We start from the raw sequence: 24172 nt of genomic DNA, 5'->3' as shown, positions 1-24172 counted from the left end.
AAATATTAAAAAAAAAAAATCGATAGGAAAAAATCAGGAATACAAAAATAAAATTATAATCAATTTATGGAAACAATCGTAAAAACTAGGTTCATTGTATTCAAATTTAAAATAACTTTTGTCCATGTACAGAGCAATAACTTAATTTGCCGCCTAAAAAAACTTCAAACAATAATTAACCAAGTTTTAATGACATATCTTCAAATGTTATTTGCGTGCAAGCAACACTGTAGGAATAAATACTGTCTTATCATAGGATTTACATTCTAAATGTCGAAACGAAATCTTAGCCTCTTATTATACTGGTATTCTTGCGTCCCCATATATGCATTATATTAAAGGCCAACGAGACATACAGTATTGAGTGGGACTGTTTCGTTTTCAATCTACATGTCCTACTGTCCTGAAAAAACTCCAAAATATCCCACAATAACAAAATAGATCATCCATGAAAACGAATTAAAAAAAAAATCAAACCAGACATTTTCAATTTATTTCATTTCAAAAATGCCATTCCGCTAGTGTACAAAATTGATCATAAACAATACCATAGACATAAATTAATATCGTTCTTGTTGCGTTCTGATAAAAAAAGCGTATATCATTATATGGTCAGGTTATTCATAACGCATATATTAGAACCATGCTATAATTGCGTCAGAGTAATAAGGGCCTTTATTATCAAAATAATAAAACAAGAATAGTAGCAGGCTAATAATTTATTCACACGCTTCAATAATTTGTTATTCCATCAAACTACTTCATAACTACTCGGCTTGGTTTCGCTATTTAGCGATATCGATAATTATAATATAGCATAATATGTTTTAATAGTTTTTATTTAACATCAAAATTATAGACAATTTATTTTATCTCAATATTATATAACATATTTGTCTTTTACAATACAGATTATTAATTAATTTAGTTTCGAGTGACAGATTAAAAAATAATAAAAAGTCGCAGTGCGTGAATATTTTAGGATTGTTTATGGTTTATGTTAAATTGGCCTCTAATGTACAATACCTCAGAATATTGAATGCAGTGAAAGTGATATTGAGAGTCGATTGGTGTATGAACGAATGAATAATACTTGTTTGTCTCATAATTTATTACACTCATCATTCTTTGGTTAATTAATAGTGTTAATGGGACACGCTTTTTACCGAGCCGTTAGTTTTTGTATCGGCTTTAAGGTTGTTTTCTTTTCTTATTAAACGTTTTCATGAAACATTCCGAGCTGCAATTGTTTTTTAAACATCATCTTAGTTTGCTCTACCTAGACTTGACGGGTACATTTTGGCCAATTGAAAAAATATACAAATAAGAAAAATATGTAATAGTATCCTTTATCAAATGTTGAAATGAATATAGATTTTTGTTTTATTATGGTATGAATGACTTAAAAAATATGTCTTTAAAAGCTAACATTTTGTTTTTCGAACCTATGGTATAAAATCTCGCAGTCTATCGAATGACATTTTTTATAACTAATTGTTTTGCAATAAACATATATATGTCCTACTCTTAATAATTGAAACAGCACATGAAGGAAAAAACGATAGATATATTTACCTTAATTGCCCATCTTTCTTAGGTCGTATCAATACAAGTGATTAACGTGAAACGATGAAATAAACGTTTGTCTATGACATAAGCTTGCACAGATAAAATAAACGCAGATAATAAATCGATAGAGGGCAGCACACTAGCACAATAAACATCACACAGCTGATCCAATTTCGCACCATTGTCTAAGCCGCGGCACTCACTCGTATATACATATTTTTATCATCGATATAACACTTATCACATTATTAGATTTATCGTCCGTGCTCGATATAGCCGCGACGCGCTGTTAAACTGAGTCATCTGGAAATACAAAAGAAAAAGTTATAATAATCAAGCAGTTACAAACTTACAAACGAATTAGTTTTACAAAGTTATAAGCTACCATGGTTTCCGATTGTCGACTTTACTCAGAAAATTAGCCAAAAAAGTGAGAAGTTTCTCTTTTTCATTAATTTTATACATTAAATTTAAAACTGTAGAAAATCAATACAACAAATAGTAATTCTATGATTTATCATTTAAATAATATTATTATAATTATTAATAATTGGTAATAAAAAACATTTGCGGGATTTTATTAATAGAATAACAACGCTACCAGGACGCATAGACACCATTGATAATAAAAGGGGAAGCATAATATGTTACACCTCACCTCTGACCACAGACAAATGCATTGTAAGAAATATTACGCATTCATATAATGCCAAGGAGCTGTATTCGTGAATTTTAAGTTGAATTAAACTTTGGTTTAATATTTAACTAGGCGTTAAATTATTATTATAACATTAGAATATAAACAGAAACAAAACAACGCTGTTTACATTCCAAACCACGTTCAAGAAATAGTTTGAATTGATTATATTTCTATGTAATAATGTCCTCCAGACCGATTTCGGCCACGGCGGCCAATCTCAAGAGAGATTAGCAAACTACGCAGGAGATATTATATGGCTCACTCACCCTTCAAACGCAACAATTGCTGCTGAGTGGGTGGTACCTACCCAGACGGGCTTGCACAAAGACCTAGTAATTTCCTACTAATATGTCTAAATTAGCGTTAAACAATATGATTATGTACGTAAACTTTAAAGTGTCGTAATTTTGAACTGATTTGACTAAACCAATTTTGATGTAGTAAAAAGTTAACGGTATTTGTATATTAATTGTGTTTTTGACCAGTTTTTAAGACTATCTAGGGCGAAAATAATGGTTTTTAGTAAATTGAAAAAAAAAAAAATTAAAATTAACTTACAAAATATTTTGAATTTACAATACGACATTTCAATTTTATATTTTGTTTAGATTTATTATCGTTGTAATATTATTAAATAACTAAGTATTTATGTTGGAAGTATTTTATTTTTAACTTGACCTTTCGTAAAGGTTAACTTGCATTAGAAATTTATATACAGTACAGTTGAAATTCATGTAGACAAGTTGAAAGAATCTTAGGATATTTAATTTAAACGAAGTTTGTGTATTTGAATTTCGAATGCGGACAAACAATAATCAATTTTCATATGTTTGTAATTCATCTTATGCGCAGAGATAAAGGAAACCATTGTGAAGATACTAATACGATATTCTTTTTTCGCGAATATAATCTTTATTTTTTGACTTAGTGATCTGAAAAAATGTATGTTTGGGTACCAAATAGGTACTAAATTATTGTGTAAAAACAAATGCAATACACAATAAAAACAATACGGAGCCCTTAAGCGAAAATTATAAATGTCCGGTCATCTTGAGGTCAGAACGACCAGTAATTTTAAAAATTAATTTTTTTCCTAAACATTTAAATACAAAATATTTAAACCACCAAATCGTACTAAATGCTGGTAGTATTTTAAAGCGAATCCGTCACTTTGTACAGTCATTCTGATGCACGCTTATAAAAAATGATATTTAAAATAACATATAAATTTCAGATGTTTTATCTTTAACGTCCAATAAAAATATCTGTATATATCTTAAATGTTTTGATAAGATAAGGCAGGTCATAGAACTTTACGCCTACTTATATAATTCGTATTTCGTTCGCATATAACGATTTTCTGCATTAAGATAGACCGGCAGCGAATGCCTTGATTATGGCGTTAACTCCTATCTCGTCTTTTGCACCATGCAGTTTTTTGTCATCAGTATAAATAAAAAAAATCATAGCGATAATTATTATTATTGTGTTATAGTTATATGAAAACGAAAAATACTTTTATTTGTAACAAATATCATAACAAGAAGTTTCAAGGACCTCTGTACTAGGTTATATTACATATTATGTAATATATATATATATATATATATATATATATACTTCACGGTTTGAATAACTATCCGTGACGTCAAATAGTTTATACTCAACCGAGACGGCCTAGTAAAAACGCGTCAATCTTAATCGATGATCGTGGGGTTAAACCCGGGCAAGCAACATTGAATTTTCATGTGCTTAATTTGTGTTTAAAATTTATCTCGTGCTATACGGTGAAGGAAAACATCGTGAGGAAACCTGCATGTGTCTAATTTCATTGAAATTCTGCCACATGTGTATTCCACCAACCCGCATTGGAGCAGCGTGGTGGAATAATCTCCATACCGTTTCCTCAAAAAGGGACATGAGGCCTTAGCCCAGCAGTGGGACATTCACAGGCCGTTACTGTACTGTACGTTTATACTTACTGAACGACATACTAATTACAGAACTAGTTGTTAAGCTAGCTCGACGAATACCACGGATATTAAAAAAAAGTGTTTACATACCGTGGTACCACCATTTCGTTTTCTTAGGGTTTTTGTTGCATGTTTTCACGTAAAAAGAATTATCCGGTGGCCGTTTCTGAAAGGTATGGAATACATCATTAAAATAATATATATAGAATTCAATGTACATATATTCGTTGAATATAAATTATTTGAAATACATAAATCGTAAATGAATCGTTATATACACAAGTTTGAATCAGAATTAACATTAATATCATTGTTCAAGATCGTAAATATTCTATGGCATTCATTATGTATTCGCAAGAAAAAATGGCGTCTTGTATGTCGGTGTCGGCGAAGTTGTTTTCGAAACTTTAGAAGTAAAACTAAAGTTGATATATTTAGTAAAGTTCACATGGAATACGTATATATAAGGTTTATTTATCTTTACTTGTATTACCATTGGAATAAGCAATAGCATCTTTGTTTTGAATTTGTATATCCTGGTGGTAGGGCTTTGTGCAAACTCGTCTGGGTAGGTACCACCCACTCATCAGATATTCAACCGCAAAATAGCAGTACTTGGTATTGTTGTGTTCCGGTTTGAAATGTGAGTGAGCCAGTGTAATTACAGGCACAAGGGACATAACATCTTAGTTCCCTAGGTTGGTGGCGCATTGGTGATGTAAGCGATGGTTAACATTTCTTACAATGCCAATGTCTATCGGCGTTAATGACCACTTACCATCAGGTGGCCAATATGCTCGTATTGCTTCCTATTCTATAAAAAAAATATATCCAATGTTTGTACTAACCTTCTCTTTACAGCTACTAAGCATGGATACTATTGATAGACAGACGGATTGCACGGAGAGCGCCGGTGACCAGTCGTCCGTTAGTATCGAGAGGCAGATGTGGCCGTTTGAATACACATGAGGATGTATCGGGATGTTGTTACCAATGAATGTTACCTGGTGAACAATTAACGTTCTGATGATTCTGTTTATATAAATATGTAAATTAAAACTTTAATATCGTGGACAGTTCAAATTCATTGACAAAGCCAACATATTACACCTAAGAGCAGTGATTTTCAATCACTGTGCCGCGGCACTTCTGTGCGATGCGAAATTCTAAAAATGTGCCGCCACTTTTTTAGATATATAATTATGTTAATATTATTAAATTATATGATTTAAAAAGAAAAATCCTTTTAAAAGTAAGTAAAAAATTTTTTAAACTTATATTTTTCTGTGTGCCGCCGAAACTTGAAATCGTTAAAAGTGTGCCGCAACAAAAAAAAAATGCGAATTTCTGCCTTAGAGAACCGCCATCTCCACGGTGAGCTAAATTTTGTTGTTTTATTACGAACAATCGTACAACATTGTGTATTCATAGTATTTTTATGGATGTATGTTATATAATTGTCTTATGAATAATTTAAATGGCAATTATTATTATTATGATTAAACTGGCTACTCGCCCGGTTTTGCGGTTGGTTTAAGAGTTGCAAGCCAGTAAAGCTCAAGTCTGCATGATTTTTACCAAAATTTTTAAGCTATACATGAAAAAATTATACATCTAAACCGTTCTCATCAATTACTCCATTCATTGATGAAAACCGTATGAAGATCCGTTCGGTTGTTTTCGAGTTTATCGCGTTCATACAGACATAAGCGGCGAGAGGAATTTGTTTTATAATAAATAAATACATTTTGTGGTTGATTGATAAGGAATTTTAAAACGTCGTAGTTAAAAAGTAAATACAAATAAATAATGTTAAGTTTAGACATGTTCATATAGGTTATACACCAAATTGAAGTTGCACTTGCATGACGTGGTTGGTAAGTTTGCTTAACGCTAATTAAATCTTACACGAAAGGTTGTTAAAATATTAACGAACAATGCGTACTTTAGGACAACATACTGCAAAGTTGTTTATTTGATAATTATAGTGCAATCACATTTACTTGTTGGTAGAAATATGAGCCAGATCGTCTGGGTAGGTATCACAAACTTTAGCATGCGAAAGCGATCCCGTGGCGCTCGTCGTTAAGACGGAAAGGGTACCGCTGGGTTTTTAGCGGGTATTCCGATTCTGTCCACATACCGGAGGATATGTTTACTGTTCCCGTGGAGGAAACGCGTGAAGCGTTTTTCCAGCGATAAAAATAATAGGAATCACATACTTATCAGACATTCTATCGCAAAAAGAGCAGTATTTTAGTGTTCCGGTTTAAAATGTGAGTGAGCCAGTGTAACTACAGGCACGAGGGACATAACATATTAGTTCCCAAGTTTGGTAGCGTATTGGCGATGTAAGGGTGTTTCACATTTCTAACAATACGAATGTCTTTTCGTGGTGGTGACCAATTACCATCAGGTGGGCCATTCGACTGTCCGCTTACCTATTCTATAAAAAACTGACCTATAAAATTCATTGGAACCAAGAAGTAATCGTGCCCATTAACGCAATTTAAGGGCACTGCGCCAAACGAGGTATTCGTTCGTTCGTAGTACAGTTTTCGTGTCTATTATAATGTATTTGATTGATAAAGTCAGTGTACAAAGTTCGTTCAGTTCCATTCGCTCGTTCACTCAATACAGCCTTGAATTAATGGAGTTAAATTATGATTATTGTCTTACATCTATCATTGTTACAATATAAAAAAAAAAACTATTAAGCGAATAAATCATTGCTTGTTATGTCTTGAAGTTGGAGGTGAAACATTTTAATTAGAGCAATATAATATTATTCGTCTCATGCTTGGCGGTGTAAGAAAACATCGTGTGGACGCCTGAAGATAACTGCACGTGGCGGATGAATATCTGACACATGTGCATGTTTCAAAACACCTTGGAGCCGCGTGGAACGTTGTGCAAGAAGCTTTAAACCATCTCAAAGGCCAGAAGACTTGCTCACAATTATAAACTGTTTCTTTCTTGCTCTTTTTTATAAAATATGCAGGAGGACGGGCATGGGCTACTCAGTGGTATGTCGTCACAACCGTCCATAGACATTGCACCTGTAAGAAATATTAACTATTTCTTACATCGCCAACGCGCCATCTACATTGGAAACTAAGATATTATATCCCTTGTGCCTGTAGTTACACTGGCTCATTCACACTTCGAACCGGAATACAACAATACTGTATATTGCTGTTTGGCGGTAGAATATGTAATGATGATACCTTTTGTATATGTACTTACATAAGCGAGCACAAAGTTCTGCCACCAAGTATTAATTTACACGCGACTACATTACTACAATTATTCTTATAAAAGTTATTCTAAGTATGTAACATGTAAGCGTCATGGTAACGCAAGCGATCCCGTGGCGCTTCTCGTTAAGACGGAAAGGGTACCGCTGGTTTTTTAGTGGGTATTCGATGTTCGGGGCGCACTCGGCGCCACCGGCGAAACTCACATAATCCCCCCTGTTCCCGTGGGGGAAACGCGTAATCTGCTTTTCTATCGTTAAAAAAAGTATGTATTACGTATATCTCAAACTATATAAGCCATACGTATACTCAAATGTGATGGCTACCATAATCTAGTGCCCACGTGAGAAATAAAGTGTTGTTAAATATAGTTGATACTATACTTTGTAAACATATTACTACGTTATATTATTTAAAATAAAATATCAGCTATCGTAATTACCATGTACATTGCAAATAATTAGAACAACTCTGTACAAACCCGAGGCTGTTAATCTGACATTGTATATACATAATCTGATTTAAAAACAACGGACGGCCTTTTGAATAGGCGGAACTTCATTAATCAGTATTACAATAGCTGATTTCCGAGTTTAATTTTTTTTTTATATAAAATGAGCCAGTGGTACTGCAAGCAATATGGACATAACATGTTAGTACGTAAGATTGGTGGCGCATTGGCGATATAATTTCAATATTACAAATAGTCAAAAAAAAAATTATAGTATAGTGGACGTGCATATAGGCCATTTGATGGTAAGTGATCACCAACGTCCATAGACTGGCATTGTAAGAAATGTTAACCGTCGCTTACATCACCAATGGGCAACCAACCTTGAGAACTAAGATGTTATGTTTTTTGTGCCTCTATTTACACTGGCTCATTCACCTTTCAAGCCGGAAAGCAACAATACTAAGTATTGCTGGTTGTCGGTAGAATATCTGATAAGTGGGGTACCTACCCAGACGGACTTGCACCAAATTCTACCACCAGTAAATCCTTTTAAATTTGTATTGAATTATAAACGAGGCGTGAAGAGGCATCTTGCGGGCCGGCAAGGCGAAGGCGGCTAGTGCAGAACGTTTTTCCCGTCTGTACTGGCCGTCGTCGCGTTTGGACTCTACTACCACTTACCATCAGGTGGAGTAGAGTCATTTGCCCTCCCGGCGAATATAAAAAAAAATAAAAAAAAAACATATACGCGTATATATAACAACGCAGATGTTGTCCTGCCTCCACTATATATTAAAACAGCAGTGCTCACTTGTGTTACATATATTTTTATAAAGGTGAATAATTGCCTTATTCATCGTCGATAAAAAATTGTCAAACAGTTACATTATTATCTCTTGAATGGATAGGATATATTATCTCTCAATGTTGGACGTAGTTGAAAGTGTGTACACTCCCGTGCCTCGGAAAGCACGTAAAGCCGTTGGTCCTGCGCCTGAAATCTTTTCGGTCGTGTCGGATTGCCGTCCCGACGGATTATGAGAGTTAGGAAATAGAGAGTGAACCTGTGTTTGAGCACACACTTGTGCACTGTAATATCTGCTGCGTAATTGGCTAATCTCTCTTGAGATTGGCCGCCGTGGCCGAAATCGGTCTGGAGGACATTATTATTATTAGCCGTATCGTATAGATGCGACATGCAGTTTTTTTACCTCACAATGGAATCGAACGTCATGTAATAACCATTGAGGGAGCCTGGGAGTCAGACTGATAGCAATAAAAATAACATGACTTAAGGGAATAAGAAATCGGACGCGAATTAAGTGGTAGTCATGTATGAATAATAATAATATCCTGGGATATTATTCACTCACGGCCACCTGATCCTAAACTAAGTATAGCTTGAACTATGGAGACCAGACAACTGATATACTACATATAATCGTTTAACTTTTTTTTTTAATCTCGTCTCGTAATTTGCAATATATCCTAATAGCATTAAGAGAAAAGATTTGATTGTAATAAACTCCTAAACTATAGAACCGATTATAATAATCCTTTCGCAATTAGAAAGCGACGTTATCTTCAAGTAACATAGGCTTATTGAATAACCGAATAAAACGCGGGCGAAGTCACGGGACATCTTATAAACAATAATTTAACATTGTATCTATTTCACATAGCATACAGTACTTTGAATTGAAGCCATGAAAATCAATTTACATATAACTACTAATTGTAAAGACTAACATCTCTTGTTGACGATTACAATCAATGAAATATGTATAAGGTATGTAATGCATTCTTGCATATTCGGGCACAATTCCAGAGACCAAGGTGCCAAAACGATTTAACTATTTAAAAAAAAACAGAGTTGTTACTCTGTTTTTTACTTAACTTAAAGGGTCGGTTGATGTGGTTAATAGATACTTGCCTTTCACGCCGAAGGTTGTGGGTTCGATTCCCACCGATAGGACAGACATTTGTGTGCTTGAACATGTCTGTTTGTCATGTCTTGGTGTAATTATCTATATAAGTATGTATTTACAAAAGAAAAATAGTATACGTCAGTTGTCTGGTTACCATAGTACAAGCTCTGCTTAGTTTGGGATCAGATGGCCGTGTGTGAATAATGTCCCAGAATATTTATTATAAAAAAAAACAATTTACAAATTATTAAAAACAGTAGTCGAGCAGTTATTAGCTCCCTTGCCATTCGTCTCGATGTCAATTACCCATTAAGTACATGTATTTGTTTGTCTCCTGGGTGTACGTTATCGATTGTATGGCGTTTGTTTATTATTTATTTTAACAATATCTTGCGTTCGACTGGGAATTGCTTCTTTATGTTATTGTAATATGCAAGTTTTAAATGTCATGTTCAATAGTCGTTGACGTCATAGATATTATAATATTATGATGTAATTTTAATAATGTAGCGATGAACATACTATGTAATTAAATTTGGTTCGGATGTCACCGTACAGCAATATAGTTAGTTACGCACGAATATATCATATTTAATACTCAATAAATATAAATTAAAGTTAGGCATTGCCCAGCAGTGGAAAAGCCCTCTCCTCCTCTCGAGGAGTAAATTATGTACTTATTCCATCAAGCTCTTCAGATACGGCTTGGTGAATACACATATGACGTAATTTCATCTGACAAATGCAGTCACCTCGCAAGGTATCAATTATAAACGCAATATAAGGTCTCATGAATACTTAGTGGCACTTGACCGTATCTGAACCCATAATCGTTGGTAAGGGTTCAGTTATTGTAACCAATGTGCTATATCGTAATAAATAAATACTGACATAGTGCGAATGCGAAAAAATAGCGACTATTACGTATAAAATATATCGACATAAGCAGCCCCGGATTTATGCCTAGGCCTGCAAGGCACTGATCTAGGAGCCGGTCGGCCTAGGGGCCTCGCCTAGCTAAAAATAATATAATTTTACTGTAACCGCTTAGGATTTATGGTCTCAAATATCAAACGGCTTTGGAAGCCTGCAAATATATAAAAGAGTAACGCCTGAGTTTCTTGACGGTTTATGAGTTAATTTACATTGAAATTAATCTTGAAAAATTACAATACAACAGTGCTTGTAAGAGCCTACTTTAATAAAGTATATTTTTATGTAAATTTAGATTCATCTCAACATTGCTTTAGAATAAACCGCTTTAATTGAACGATACCAGTTTACTAAAACTTAAGCCCTAAAGCGCTTAAGAGTATTACTGTGGAATTAAAAATACGTATTTTTTATACAGATGTACTGAAATGTGAGAGAACATTGAAGGTTATAACGATACCTTACTACTTAATTAAGTTTGTTAGTCATATTCAACATAGAATAATGTATAATTTAGAAATAGCATCAAGGGTATTTTTTTACCAGCCCATCATTTAACTTGTAAACTGTTAATTTGTTAACGTCAAATCTTGCCAGCTGAATTTAAAAACACTTCCTCATATCCTACTGAGTTGAAATTAAACTTTTTGGTACAGTTCCAACGTTAATGCATTTTTATGGTAATCATGATCTGCCGTAACCGTAACAGCCTGTGAATGTCCCACTGCTGGGCTAAAGGCCTCATTTTGAGGAGAAGGTTTGGAACTTATTCCACCACGCTGCTCCAATGCGGGTTGGTGGAATACAAATATTGCAGAATTTCAGTGAAATTAGACATATGCAGGTTTCCTCACTATGTTTTCCTTCACCGTAAACCACGAGATGAATTATAATCATAAATTAAGCACATGAAAATTAAGTGGTGCTTGCCCGGGCTTGAACCCACGATCATCGGTTAAGACTCACGCGTTGTTACCACTGGGCCATCTCGGCTTTTTTTTCTTGGCAGGAACGATGATCTGATTCCTGCCAATTCGTCTCGAATGAAATAACGATCGAACAGCATTTTGAATAGAAGACAGGGAATTTTGTTTATGAAAACTTTTGTCAAAAATGTTTTTAGTATTAATTAATTTTAGAAAGCGAAACGCGTAATATTTTTTCATAATATGAGACATGACACATTTGGACTTTCAAGCAGTCAAAATCCACCGAGCAGATGATCAAAATATTACATTCCTTTTTAAGAGCCAAACGCTCTTATGTAGTATTCATGTTAGACATTAGAATAATTGACGAGTGGGTGTTACCCACCTGGATTATACAAAGACCTATTCAGCGTTCTATATCAAAATATTATTTCACAATAAATTACATAAGTCAAAACGGCACAATTTTGTCTTCTAGGGAAGAGGAGGGGGCGTAGTATTAATTTCATTGTTATTTATATAAATTAAATAAAATTCGTATAAATTGCCCATTACTTAGATCAACATTGTAATATTATAACGAATTCAAATCGAAGTTAATATAAAAAACATTCCATCTTAATGTTATATTATTTCATATTCAATATTGTTAAAATCACTAGATAAATAAAACGGCGCGATAGTTATAAAATTATTCAGGTCAAAGAACTGGCGCACATGCCGTTTCTATTGCATTCATCGGTCTATGATTACAAGTGACATCTCTGACGTTGGTTGTCTGTAATCAGGAATTGACAATATAATGAAGCACGCTTTGAATGCTAGATGTAACAACGCAACCAATGAGGAAGACGCCCTACGTAATACTACTAATTGAGTATAGAAATAGAAATATTAATTTATTTAAACTAATTGCTCACTATTGACTCACACTTCGTAATGATATAAATTGAATTATAAGTATGTAGTCGATATATGTATTGTCTAGCAAAAGTGTTCGTTAGTCTGGAATTGAGTTTGTAACGCATATCCCTTAAAATCTGCCATTATAACGTACATAATGCTTATTTGAATTATACACAATCCAAATATTTAAATTATTAGATAGCACCGGTAAATTAAAAAGAATTTTTTTTTTTTTGTTTTGGTAACCTCGGATGTTACGGTAACGGACAGAAATTTCATTTGTATAGATAGATATAGAATCAAAAGAATAGATGCCGGGAATCTTAATTGATAATTTGGAAGTGCTTCTTAAATAATTACATGAAGTTTTTTTTTTTAAATGTCTTGAATGTCAAGAAAAAGTCCGCAACGTCATTATGTGCATACGAATGTCACTTGCTGTAACAACTCTTTTTTTCATAACAATTGTATGAAGATCATCAATTATCATGCGTCACATTTATTAAAAATATCTCAAATATACACCCAACTGCAATCAATTTTTTTACTGGTGGTAGAGCTTTGCGCAAGTTCGTCTGGGTAGGTAGCACCCACTCATCAGATATTCTACCACAAAACAGCAGTACTTGGTATTGTTGTGTTTCGGTTTGGAGGATGAGTGAGCCAGTATAATTATAGGCACAACGGATATAACATCTTAGTTCCCGAGATTGGTGGCACATTGGTGATGTAAGCTAACATTTCTTACAATTTCTATGGGTCACTTGACATCAGGTGGCCCATATGCTCGCCCGCCTTCCTATACTATAAAATAAAACCTTTTTTTAAATAAATACATGTACAATATACACATATGTACAAATGTTGACGTGTAAACATTACACGTGTATTTATTTGTTAGGACGGGCGGGCGGTCATCATCTATTCTCATTGTTATAATCGGATTATGTCTCATAACACGTATGCTTTTAACTTACATGAGCATTCTCTAATCAGGGTTCGTTCTAAAAAAATACGTGGCTTATTATCACTAAAAAAAAATTGAACGTAAAATTTTAATTTTTTATTTCTCTTGGACCCAGATTTTATAATTATTTTCGGTCACGTTCGTAATATTTATGTAAACTAGTCTAGTATTCTAGTAGTATAGTATTAGATTAATTAATATTAAAGATTAACCTGTAAACTATACTTGTTTTAATCTTATATATTATACATTATGAGCCGAGATGGCCCAGCGGTAAGAACGCGTGAATCTTAACCGATGATCGTGGGTTCAAGCCCGGGCAAGCACCACTGAATTTTCATGTGCTTAATTTGTGATTATAATTCATCTCGTGCTTTACGGTGAAGGAAACCATCGCGAGGAAACCTACATGTGTCTAATTTCACTGAAATTCTGCCACATGTGTATTCCACCAATCCGCATTCAACCCGCACCTCAAAAAGAGGAGAGGAGGCCTTTAGCCCAGCAGTGGGACATTCACAGGCGGTTACGGTTATATTATATACAAATCATAATATAATACTTTAAGACGAGAGCCATTGAAATTCCTAATTTTATACAAACGAAAAGTTAATTCGAGCATAGTGGTTATTAGTATTCATTCATTGGATTAATTATTCATACCGTGCTCAGCCTTCCAGTCGCAAGTGTACCAAATCGCATTCGAACGAGTTGCAGCCCAGCAGTGGGACATTACGAAATGTCATTAAGCATGTATGTACGTATAACTTACAATGACAGTGCGTAAATTTGAATAGAAATATGCATAAAATGTGTAGCAATGCTGATGGTTTTTGTCCGAAGTGAATTAGACTAACACGAGTTAATTAGGTATGTTCGAATAAATCTAGCTGTTAATACAATATTCTAAGAGTGTTCTTATTTATGTTCGTTTGATTTTATCTTAATTGCTTTAAAAAACAATACCCAAGGTGTGACCTTAATTATACGTGTTTTATAAGATAACACAATACATTAATATTCATTATTGTTTTTCATTTTCGATATCATCAAATTTAATATCATTTTTGATTCGGATGCGGGCCAGCTCCAACAAAATCCTACACATGATCGCTAGCAGACTAGATTGTATGTTTTTATAAACCGCTGCTGTAAAGTTTCGGGTTTAGAAGTATACTTAGTAAGTTAAAACCGTTTTTTTTAATTGAGTCTCTGTTACTTTAATAAAATTTTTTTTTTTATAGAATAGGAAGGCGGACGAACATATGGGCCACCTGATGGTAAGTGGTCACCAAACGCCTTTAGACATTGGCATTGTAAGAAATGTCAACCATCGCTTACATAGCCAATGCGCCACCAACCTTGGGAACAAAGATTTTATGTCCCTTGTGCCTGTAATTACACTGGCTCAAACCGGAACACAACAATAACAAGTACTGCTGTTTTGCGGTAGAATATCTGACGAGTGGGTGGTACCTACCCAGACGAGCTTGCACAAAGCTCTACCACCAGTACAGAAATAAAGGTAATTAATTATTGCAACGATTATTTATTAAAATTTAAAAATATCACTCATTGACTATGAGAAATAGATAGGTAGGAAGTCGGTATGCATCGAGTTTCATCGGGTCGTTTGCGAGATTTAATAGTCTCGTTACCCGGGGCTTTCAAGTCGAGAGAAACTTGCTTCACGATTGTCATAATTGTATCACGATGATATTATTTACAAAAAGTTCTTAAGTTTTATTTTATCACTGATACAATACCTTTCAATACAATATGACATATATTATATCGTATAATACATCGTTGAATAGGTATTTTATAATTGAACAAAAGTTACTATGGGTCCAAGTTTAAAATTTTAGTACGTTCAGAGTTATGCTTATTTAAATATGCAGGTTAAGTAAAAGCCACTAACACGTCGCGAAGGGTGCGACCAGAGTTCATACAAAACATGATGCCAGGATTCGACAATAATTTATAATAATTTAACAAGTCTGTTTTTATAAATAATAATAGTGTCCTCCAAACCTATTTCGACCACGGCGGCCACTCTCAAGAGGGATGAGCCAACTACGCAGGATATATTATAAAGCACAAGTGTGTGCGCAAACACAGGTGCACTCTATATATTCTATTCTCTATCTCTCATAATCCAACGAGACGGCAATCCGACAGGACCGGAAAGAGTTCAGGCGCAGGATCAACGGCTTTACGTGCTTTCCGAGACACGGGAGTGTAAACACTTCCAACTTCCAGACTCCGAAGTGTTACTGAGAATTTCCTGACAGAAAAACCCAATAACTTTTTATTGGCCCGACTTGGTAATCGAACCCAGGACCTCCGGGTCTGCGGCCTTACATCGAGCCACTATACCAACGAGGCAGTCATTTTTATACATATAAAATTGTTGTATAAATGATCTTAATTATTTTTTTAAATTTATACAAGTGTACTATGTAATTAAAGTCAATGTGTCATCGTTCTGCGGCGAGTTTCGAGTTTGTTCTTTCGGACACGTAAAGTATATAAAGTGGGAAACGCCTTCTATTGATCCAGGTCGAACCGTTTATTTAAGCTCATTTTAATGCACGATTCAGCCTCAAATAGTAATCATGTGTTAGTGATGTTAATCTTTAATACTAAGAACGCAATCTTCAATAATAACTCACGTTTTATATCTAAATTCGATTGGGAGACGTAATTCAGGGCATTTAACTTAATTTCCAAATCAAGTAATCAATGCACGCGATCTTCAAAAAAAAAATATATTTTTGCAATATAGGTAGGCAAACGGACCGCTTGTAAGAGGTCACCACCGCCCATTGAGATTGGTGCTGTAAGAAATATTACCCATTTCTTACAACTAGGTGACCAATTACGATCCTGGTTTACCTGTCCCTCCACTCCCCATATTATAAAAAAAACATCAAAACACTTGACATAGGAAATAGAAATACGGCTTTCAACTATTATAGTAATCATATCATATTCTGGAATACATATTTTAAGAGGACGACTCTGAATATAAGTTTACAACGCGACGCCTTCATTTATAATACTAAACCGGTTTTTGTGCTTTCGTGTAGGTATTTTACTAATGATTATATGTTTACGATTATTAATATAAAAAAAAGGTAATATAATCAGTTTGGTATAAACGTAACATCAAATTGCGTAGTATTATTGATAAAAACGTACCTATTAAAAACAACATGATTGTCAATTAACATATTTAATGTTATATACATTACACTAATTACAAAGAAATGTTATACTTCTATATCGGATATGTTAAATATTAAGTCTGTCTTTTATATAGTAACAAACAGATCCCAAAAGTTATATGAATATATTCTTAAGTACACCGACCATTTAAATTTATATAGGTAGCAAAATTATGTCTCATTCTTTCTTAAACAATTTGTATGTACTTGTCCTTATCAGTTCATAATGTAGCAAGAATAATGCGTGCGACAGCATCAGTGTGAAAGAATGAACCTTTTCAGCCTAATGCATGATATTAATATCCGATTAACACTTACGAAACCTGATTCTTAAGATTTGTGAAGATAAAAAAATATATATTACCTCTGGAGAATCGAATGGATATTTATTTGTAAATTTGAATTGAAGTACGAATTTTTCACCCTCATACAACGTGCCCGGCACTCCTTCCATGTGAACTGTCCACCTGAAATAAAAAAACTTATTAGAAAAAAAAACAACTAAACGTTATCTGTAACATCGTTGCACTCAAATTTGACTTTAGAACTCAGAAAACTTCGTTGCGTAGGTTTTACTTAAAAAATAAGTATCACTAAGTAATATTATTAAAAAATGTCTCTCCGTTGCCTCTGTCCTAAAGCGATAAAATCAACAACAACCGAATGATTTTTTATACGGTTTTCACCAATGAACACTCTTCACAAATGAGTGATTCACGAGTTCCTCATAAATCATTCTGTTCGTTGGTGTATAAGTGTTTAGAAGTATAATTAATTAAAGTTTCGAGTAAATTGGCTGAAATATAACGGTTATTGTTGAAGATGTCGGATAAAATCATGTCGACTAAAGTCGAAACAGAGTTATACGTATTACGACATAAACGTACTTTGAAGACCTTTCTAGACAGGACGGGTAGCTGGTTATAACATTTAAGACAGTTATTAAAAAAATCACAAAAAATTTGTTGAGCCATTCGGATGAGCTTCGTGCTCGTTTGCCTCCTCTTACATAAAAAAAGTTACTAGATGTAAAATGGAGTATACGCTGCGCAAAGAATTCTGTTTTCAACTTCAGAAGCTGAAGCCATATATGATTTGGTAGCTTCTTCTCGTTAGTGACTATCTTTATCCTTTTTTATGAACGATTTGTTGTCAAAGTCAAAAATCTTTATTCAATATAGAAGCGTTACACTTACTTATTGATTGTCATAAATCTACCACCGGTTCGGAAATAAACACCTCAGACCTGAGAAGAACCGGCGAAAGAAACTCAGCGGGTTTTTTTTTAGAATGTGTATTGAATTGGTTAAGGTATGATGGGGCTGAAATACCCAAATGGACAAGTATAAAAAAAAAATTTATACAAAATACATTTTCATCACATTACATGTCAAATTACTTTAGGCTTGAGCAGATAGATGAATCAAAGAACACGTACATATACACCTACAGAGTTTTAAAATTCACATTAATATACATTTTATCGTGAAAATCCAAAGGTAAATATTATGATAGAAGATAAAACATAGATTATAACGAAGTATTAAAATACAAATTCACATGGGAGGACCTAAAAAAAACGAAGTCAATATAAACGATGCATAAACAGTTTCAATAATATCGCTTGTTATACGCGACCTCAGATCAATAGAAAAATAAAGAGGCACGTCATTAAAAGAGTTCAATGAAGTGAAGAATCATTTCCAACGTTGTTCGCGTGATACAATTCTGCAATAGACATTGTTTGGCTATGTCTTCATATTAAATATTCATATTTGAAAAAACAAAGATTTTTTTTTTTCATAAAACAGGCGGAGAGGCATCTGCTATGGTCGTAAATGGTAACCGTACCTATAGACATTGGCGCTGTAAGAAATATTAACAATTCCTTACATCGATCAAGATGCAATGTCCCTTGTGCCTCTAGTTACATTGACTGACTCTTAAAAACCTACCACCATGTATAATATACATTTTTAATAAAAAAAATATACATTTTATTATTAAAGATTGACGTGACATATTTATTTAAATAGCTTTACTATATATTTGAAAATAAACAAGATAACTAATGAGTTATCTTGTTTATTTACATTAAATGAAAATATAACTGTGTTTATCATTCGGCTTTGCCCGCACGTTTGGTCCTTACCTTCCCCTTTGGGGAAGTTGTTGATATAGGGGGAGGGGAAGTTATGTTATAAAAAGCCTATGTCCTTTCGCGGGGTGCAAGCTTGCTTCATACTAATTTTCATCAAAATCAGGTTCAGTATTTTAGCCGTCATTTGCTTTCGCCTTTATAATGTTAGAATAGATTACGAAATGCGATGAAAATATAAAAAAAATACTTTTTAGAACATATTCACACCGCTAAATAATTCACGTTAAACGTTAGCCATATTACTAAACAAATAAATTAATTTTCTTTTATTGACGTCATGCACGAAAACATTTGTTATTTCATTCAGGCTATTTAGCATTTATTCAAACCGGTGTCGTCTATTTTCATCACTTCTTATTTACATTTAACATAAACAATAACACTTGATACTAAATAAATACTAAAATTGCACGTGACGGTAATAAAAAGATTTTATTTAATGCTCTTATAAGTATAGTCTTAATTTCAAAGTATTTATATGATGATGATACATTTGTCTTCTAAGCTAAGCTTCTTTTTTTTTAATGATTATGTTATTTATATATATAATAAAGTTTAGAGCGTCCGGTTTGTCCGTACGTGCACTGAAAGTTGGAACTAAAACTTGAAAACGGGAAGTATATCACCGTCATTTGGAAACAGCAAGTTGACATAGTACAAGGGATATTATGTATGTTTATTATTTCGCCGCAAAACATTTTCTGAATCTAAATACAGGTGACATTGACGTTCTATCTGGCAAATATCAAGCGAAACACACACACACAAATAGACATACAATAAATATAGTAGCAGGCGGCCATTTAAATCCTTCACCTACGATAAGACGTGAAAACGTCCTTATTTTTAAGTCCGCGAACGAAGTATCCAAATATAACTTGTTATTTATATTGCGCCAATATTAGCTCGCACATACAGTTGATCCGTATACATCGGATTCGTAGTAAACAATTAACTATTTTAAAATTATTAATCTTCATAATATAACAAATAAGTTTTTTTTTTCATTAATAACTGACCCAGTTCATGACGATAGCCGTACATATGAGATATGTCCGTGAGATAATTCTCAGGCTATTTAGAATACATTTTGACATAGCACGTATTATATATACCGCCATACATATTGCATCCTTTCTACAATATTGAAATTGATTTATTGGGGATTGGCGCCGCTGTGCCAAGTATTAAGCAGTTAAAAAAATATATATTTTAATGACCCACGGCGTTATGTGTAAACAGCCTTTATTATTTTATTCATGAGTCAAATGAAAGTATTACCAAGGATAGTACAACAAAACGAATATGCATGTCTAAATATAAATAACTAGTTACCTGATACGAACTCCCGTCTTCGCACGGTTAAAATCAGGGTTTTATCTCATGATACTTATTCCCGTATGTACTGCGTTGATACATTATACTGTATGCCTTAATTCTTTTGTATGATTCAAATATGCTCTCTGAATCTACTTGTGCATTTTGTAAAGTGTACATTATTTTTATTGCTAGACAATAAATATAATTAATATTATATTTATTTTGATCAGGTTTAAAGCTCCGAGTGGCAGAGTATCTAAGAAATAAAAATGAATATCACGTAGGCTGTCCATCATCATCACTATCTCTCTCACTCACTGAAGATAGCGTTAAAACATCAAAATGTATTTGAAAACATGATCATGATAGTTGAATTTCGATGAAGTCACTTGAAACTCTTCAAGAAAAAAGTCTACTGTCCGCCGGACGGTGACAGCGAGGAACAAAAGAAAAACGCGAGTTGATATTTTAAGAGTTAATTTCAAAAGGCTGAGTAAGAATTTCATTTTTCTCGTTCTGTGACTATTGACAAAACGCAGATGTGAACTAAGTTGGTAACATATTATTGAATTAAATTAAATAGAATAATTTAATGTATTAAGAAAAAAATTGGCTAACTGAAGTTAAATTAAACAACGATGTAAGCGAATCCGTTTCAGACATACCAATACCTGTGCTCACCAATTTTTGGACGACGGAGACTACTGGACGATAAGACTTTCGGTCTGTCTAAAAAACTGTCGTCACTAAGACCGAAATATTCAAACCCCAACTAGAAAGATTATGGAATAATGATATTCCAACGTTGAGGAAATAAAATTGTAATTGTGAAATGTTTGAAAAAAGAAAGCACAATTACGATCATACGCAAAATAAATAGGAAGATTGTCCATGAAGAAGAAATTAACAAACATCTAGCAAAAGTCCCGTTCCATCGCATCTTGATGATTTTAAAAACAACACAGACCCTGACACAAAGTTTGAACAATAGGCTTCAAACTGTTTGAGCAATGAGCACCGACTTTGTTTTCCAAAGCTAGTTTTATCAAATATTTATACAGTGACATGTGAACCTACCAAAGGAAATAAGTTATAAGTATACACCCTTATCCAGAGGCGTAAGGCGTAGGCAACGTGGGCCATCGCCTACGGCCCCACGCCCCGTAGATTTATGCATTACTTAAAAGCAGTGAACGCGCCGTATAATTTTAGTCAACATGAATCGATATTATTGACATAACTAAATACGTTTTTATTTAGTCTAGGCAGGGTGCCTCGCAAACTATTATAAAATTTAGGTCTTTCCCCGCTACTGCCCTTATCAACCTTACTTGCACTTTCCTAGGGGTACGACATTAGCATACACATCAAGGAGTATTTGTTTTGTTCAAAAAGGTTAAACACGATATTTTGTAATATTTAACAGAGGGCTGAATTACGAATTTACATTATGAATAGATTAAAAAACAAATTTCCTTGTCACTCAAAACTAATTGTATATTTTTTCTCTACAAACTTTCACTCCACATTTTAATAATTTAAAAAAAACAACTACAAATCACATTAAAAAAAAACTGAAATACATGTCACTTATTTTAAAAGAACCTAAATAATAACTGTAACTTGAAAAAGCTATTTCCATACTAACTTTACATATTTAGAGAAGATATATATATATATATGTATATATATATATAACATATTAGCAATTATGTCAATATAGAAATATGATGTCCAAATTTCGAATAAAAAGTAGAATATCTGATGAGTGGGTGGTACCTACCCAGACGAGCTTGCACAAAGCCCTACCACCAGTAAATATGGTATAATTATATATGGTTTAATTATTTTTTTATATTTTTGATGTTTATATAAATAAGCAAAGGCAAAACAGTATTGGTAGCTATTGACAAGCTATATCAATATATAATATACATATCATAAAAAAGTATAAAAATTTTTTTTTTTTTAAACATGATAATTTATATTATATTTATTATATTTTAAAATTTTCTCATATTTTCAATAATGACCTGATTGGCTGAACACTGAATAACAATTTTTTATTACATTAAAGTTTTAAATATATACAAATAAAAATTAAAAATAGCTACTGTACAAATCATGATCGCATGGAATGGTGGAAAGAATGCTAGCAAAACACTTGAAATAGAAATAGTCAATGTGTCACGTTGACATTGTAGAAGTTATAGACTGCCAATGTGCAGCCAACCATGGGAAGTAGATTTGTGTCTAATTCCAGTTGCTTAAAATGTTAAGTTTAATGTACAGTAATGATTTTGCTTCGCTTCAATTATACCTATTAAAATGATTATTTTTTTTATTGAAGAAGTTTGCCTTATTATAATTATTTTTTAATAAAAAACATATGACTAAAATTAATTTTATTTCTTATTTGAATTTCTAGCAAGTTCCATATAATATTTCTAAATAAGTCTCTGGTGTGATTATTGATGTGGCTCAACTTATCTTTTTAGCCTAATATTTAATACTGACGATTTAATATTAAATTTTTATAAATTCGTATTAGGTTACGGTCAAAAGCAAAAAAAAAAATAACTTAATGTCAAGTATTGAAGAACATTTAACAGATATAACGAAAATAAATGCTGTAAATTGTTTGTCACATAAACATTAGTTATAGCATTATGTACATTTAAAAAAAAAAGAAATTACCCTCATTTTTACTATTTAATTTTTCTTTTTGTAACTACATAATTGATTGCAATAAATGTTGTCATCTTTTTTTTTAATTATTGAATATCAATTTGTAATTGAGACGAAATTATGTATTAAGATGAATTGATAGAACGTAATAATTTAACAACAATAAACATCAAGGAAAAATCTTAGAATACATTATTTAAGATCTTTACTGTTTTCAATTACATTTCTCAAAATGTATGCTATTAGAACACGGTTTGGATTATTTAAAAAAATATATAATTATATTTGATTTCAAGTCAAAAACGAATGCAGCGTATGGAATTTTTTAAGGTTCTTATTTGTTAAGGCGCCAAAAAAAACGTTGTAAGGTAACTGATTTAGGATGTTGAGGAGCATATTAATTATGTAGAAAATTAGATTACACCTTATATTCAAGAAATAACGGATCAATGATAAGAAAATGGGTCACTTACAATGTCAGATTTTGGCTGGCCTGGTCTCCGTCCACGGTAACACCCGGAGGAGGTTCCTTCATTAACGACATGAGTTCTTTTTGCAAACGTCGCTGCAACAAGAAAAAAAAACTTACTTACCAGTAACAATATAAAGTTTTTTAAAAATAAACATATATTTCAACAACACAACAATATAGATCCTGACAAGAAATATACGAAGAAAACTGTCACAACAGTTACGTATAATTAATTTTTACATAAGTTAGGAGTTGTAAATGTCACTTAAAGACAAGCCGCAACGAAATGCTACATGTATTTGAAATGTAAAATGTTTTAGAATTATAAAATTGATCGTAGTATTTTTTAATTAACTTTACAAACCTCCGACGGGGACATAGCCGCCATTGTACAAATTTAGACGACTAATGTTGCCATGTTATACATTAAATTAAAATATTTTCACTTTATGAAAATGACGTTTCCGATATAATTTGCAATTTTTTTAATATATCCAAAAGCTAACAAAAACTCATTTTTCTTTGATAAAATATATAATTTTAATAAAATATTGAAATTAAATGCCTCCAGCATTTTTTTTAATTTACTAATACTTTAAGTAAATTCATTCTTGTTTTTTTATAAACCGGCGTTTTTCAAATGTCAAAGTCAACATTGCTGTCAAACAAATGTCAACGTTTTATG

General features: G+C 32.8%; 1 protein-coding gene across 1 annotated transcript; it reads right to left on the bottom strand.

Moving 5' to 3' along the window:
* Window positions 1-701: 701 nt before the first annotated feature.
* On the bottom strand, window positions 702-23895 carry LOC126774354 (ubiquitin-conjugating enzyme E2 W). The gene is made up of 6 exons (XM_050495842.1): window positions 23852-23895; window positions 23489-23580; window positions 17211-17313; window positions 5091-5246; window positions 4333-4408; window positions 702-1872 (listed from the first exon to the last, which is right to left on the bottom strand). The coding sequence occupies exons 1-6, from the start codon at window positions 23873-23875 to the stop codon at window positions 1859-1861; spliced, it is 465 nt and encodes a 154-aa protein (XP_050351799.1). The 5' UTR covers window positions 23876-23895; the 3' UTR covers window positions 702-1858.
* Between the last annotated feature and the right edge of the window lie 277 nt (window positions 23896-24172).

Source organism: Nymphalis io, chromosome 16 (assembly GCF_905147045.1).
Source record: "Nymphalis io chromosome 16, ilAglIoxx1.1, whole genome shotgun sequence".
NCBI lineage: Eukaryota > Metazoa > Arthropoda > Insecta > Lepidoptera > Nymphalidae > Nymphalis > Nymphalis io.
Note: the sequence above shows the minus strand (reverse complement) of the source record. Positions and strands in the feature narration are given on the sequence as shown.

Bases quoted from the DNA above. Each gene is read 5' to 3' on its own strand.
- LOC126774354 (XM_050495842.1), bottom strand. From the start codon at position 23,875: ATGGCGGCTATGTCCCCGTCGGAG. The intron at 23,581-23,851 runs GTTTGTAAAGTT...TTCTTGTTGCAG, and splicing joins CGGCTATGTCCCCGTCGGAG to CGACGTTTGCAAAAAGAACT. The intron at 17,314-23,488 runs GTAAGTGACCCA...TTTTTATTTCAG, and splicing joins GCCAGCCAAAATCTGACATT to GTGGACAGTTCACATGGAAG.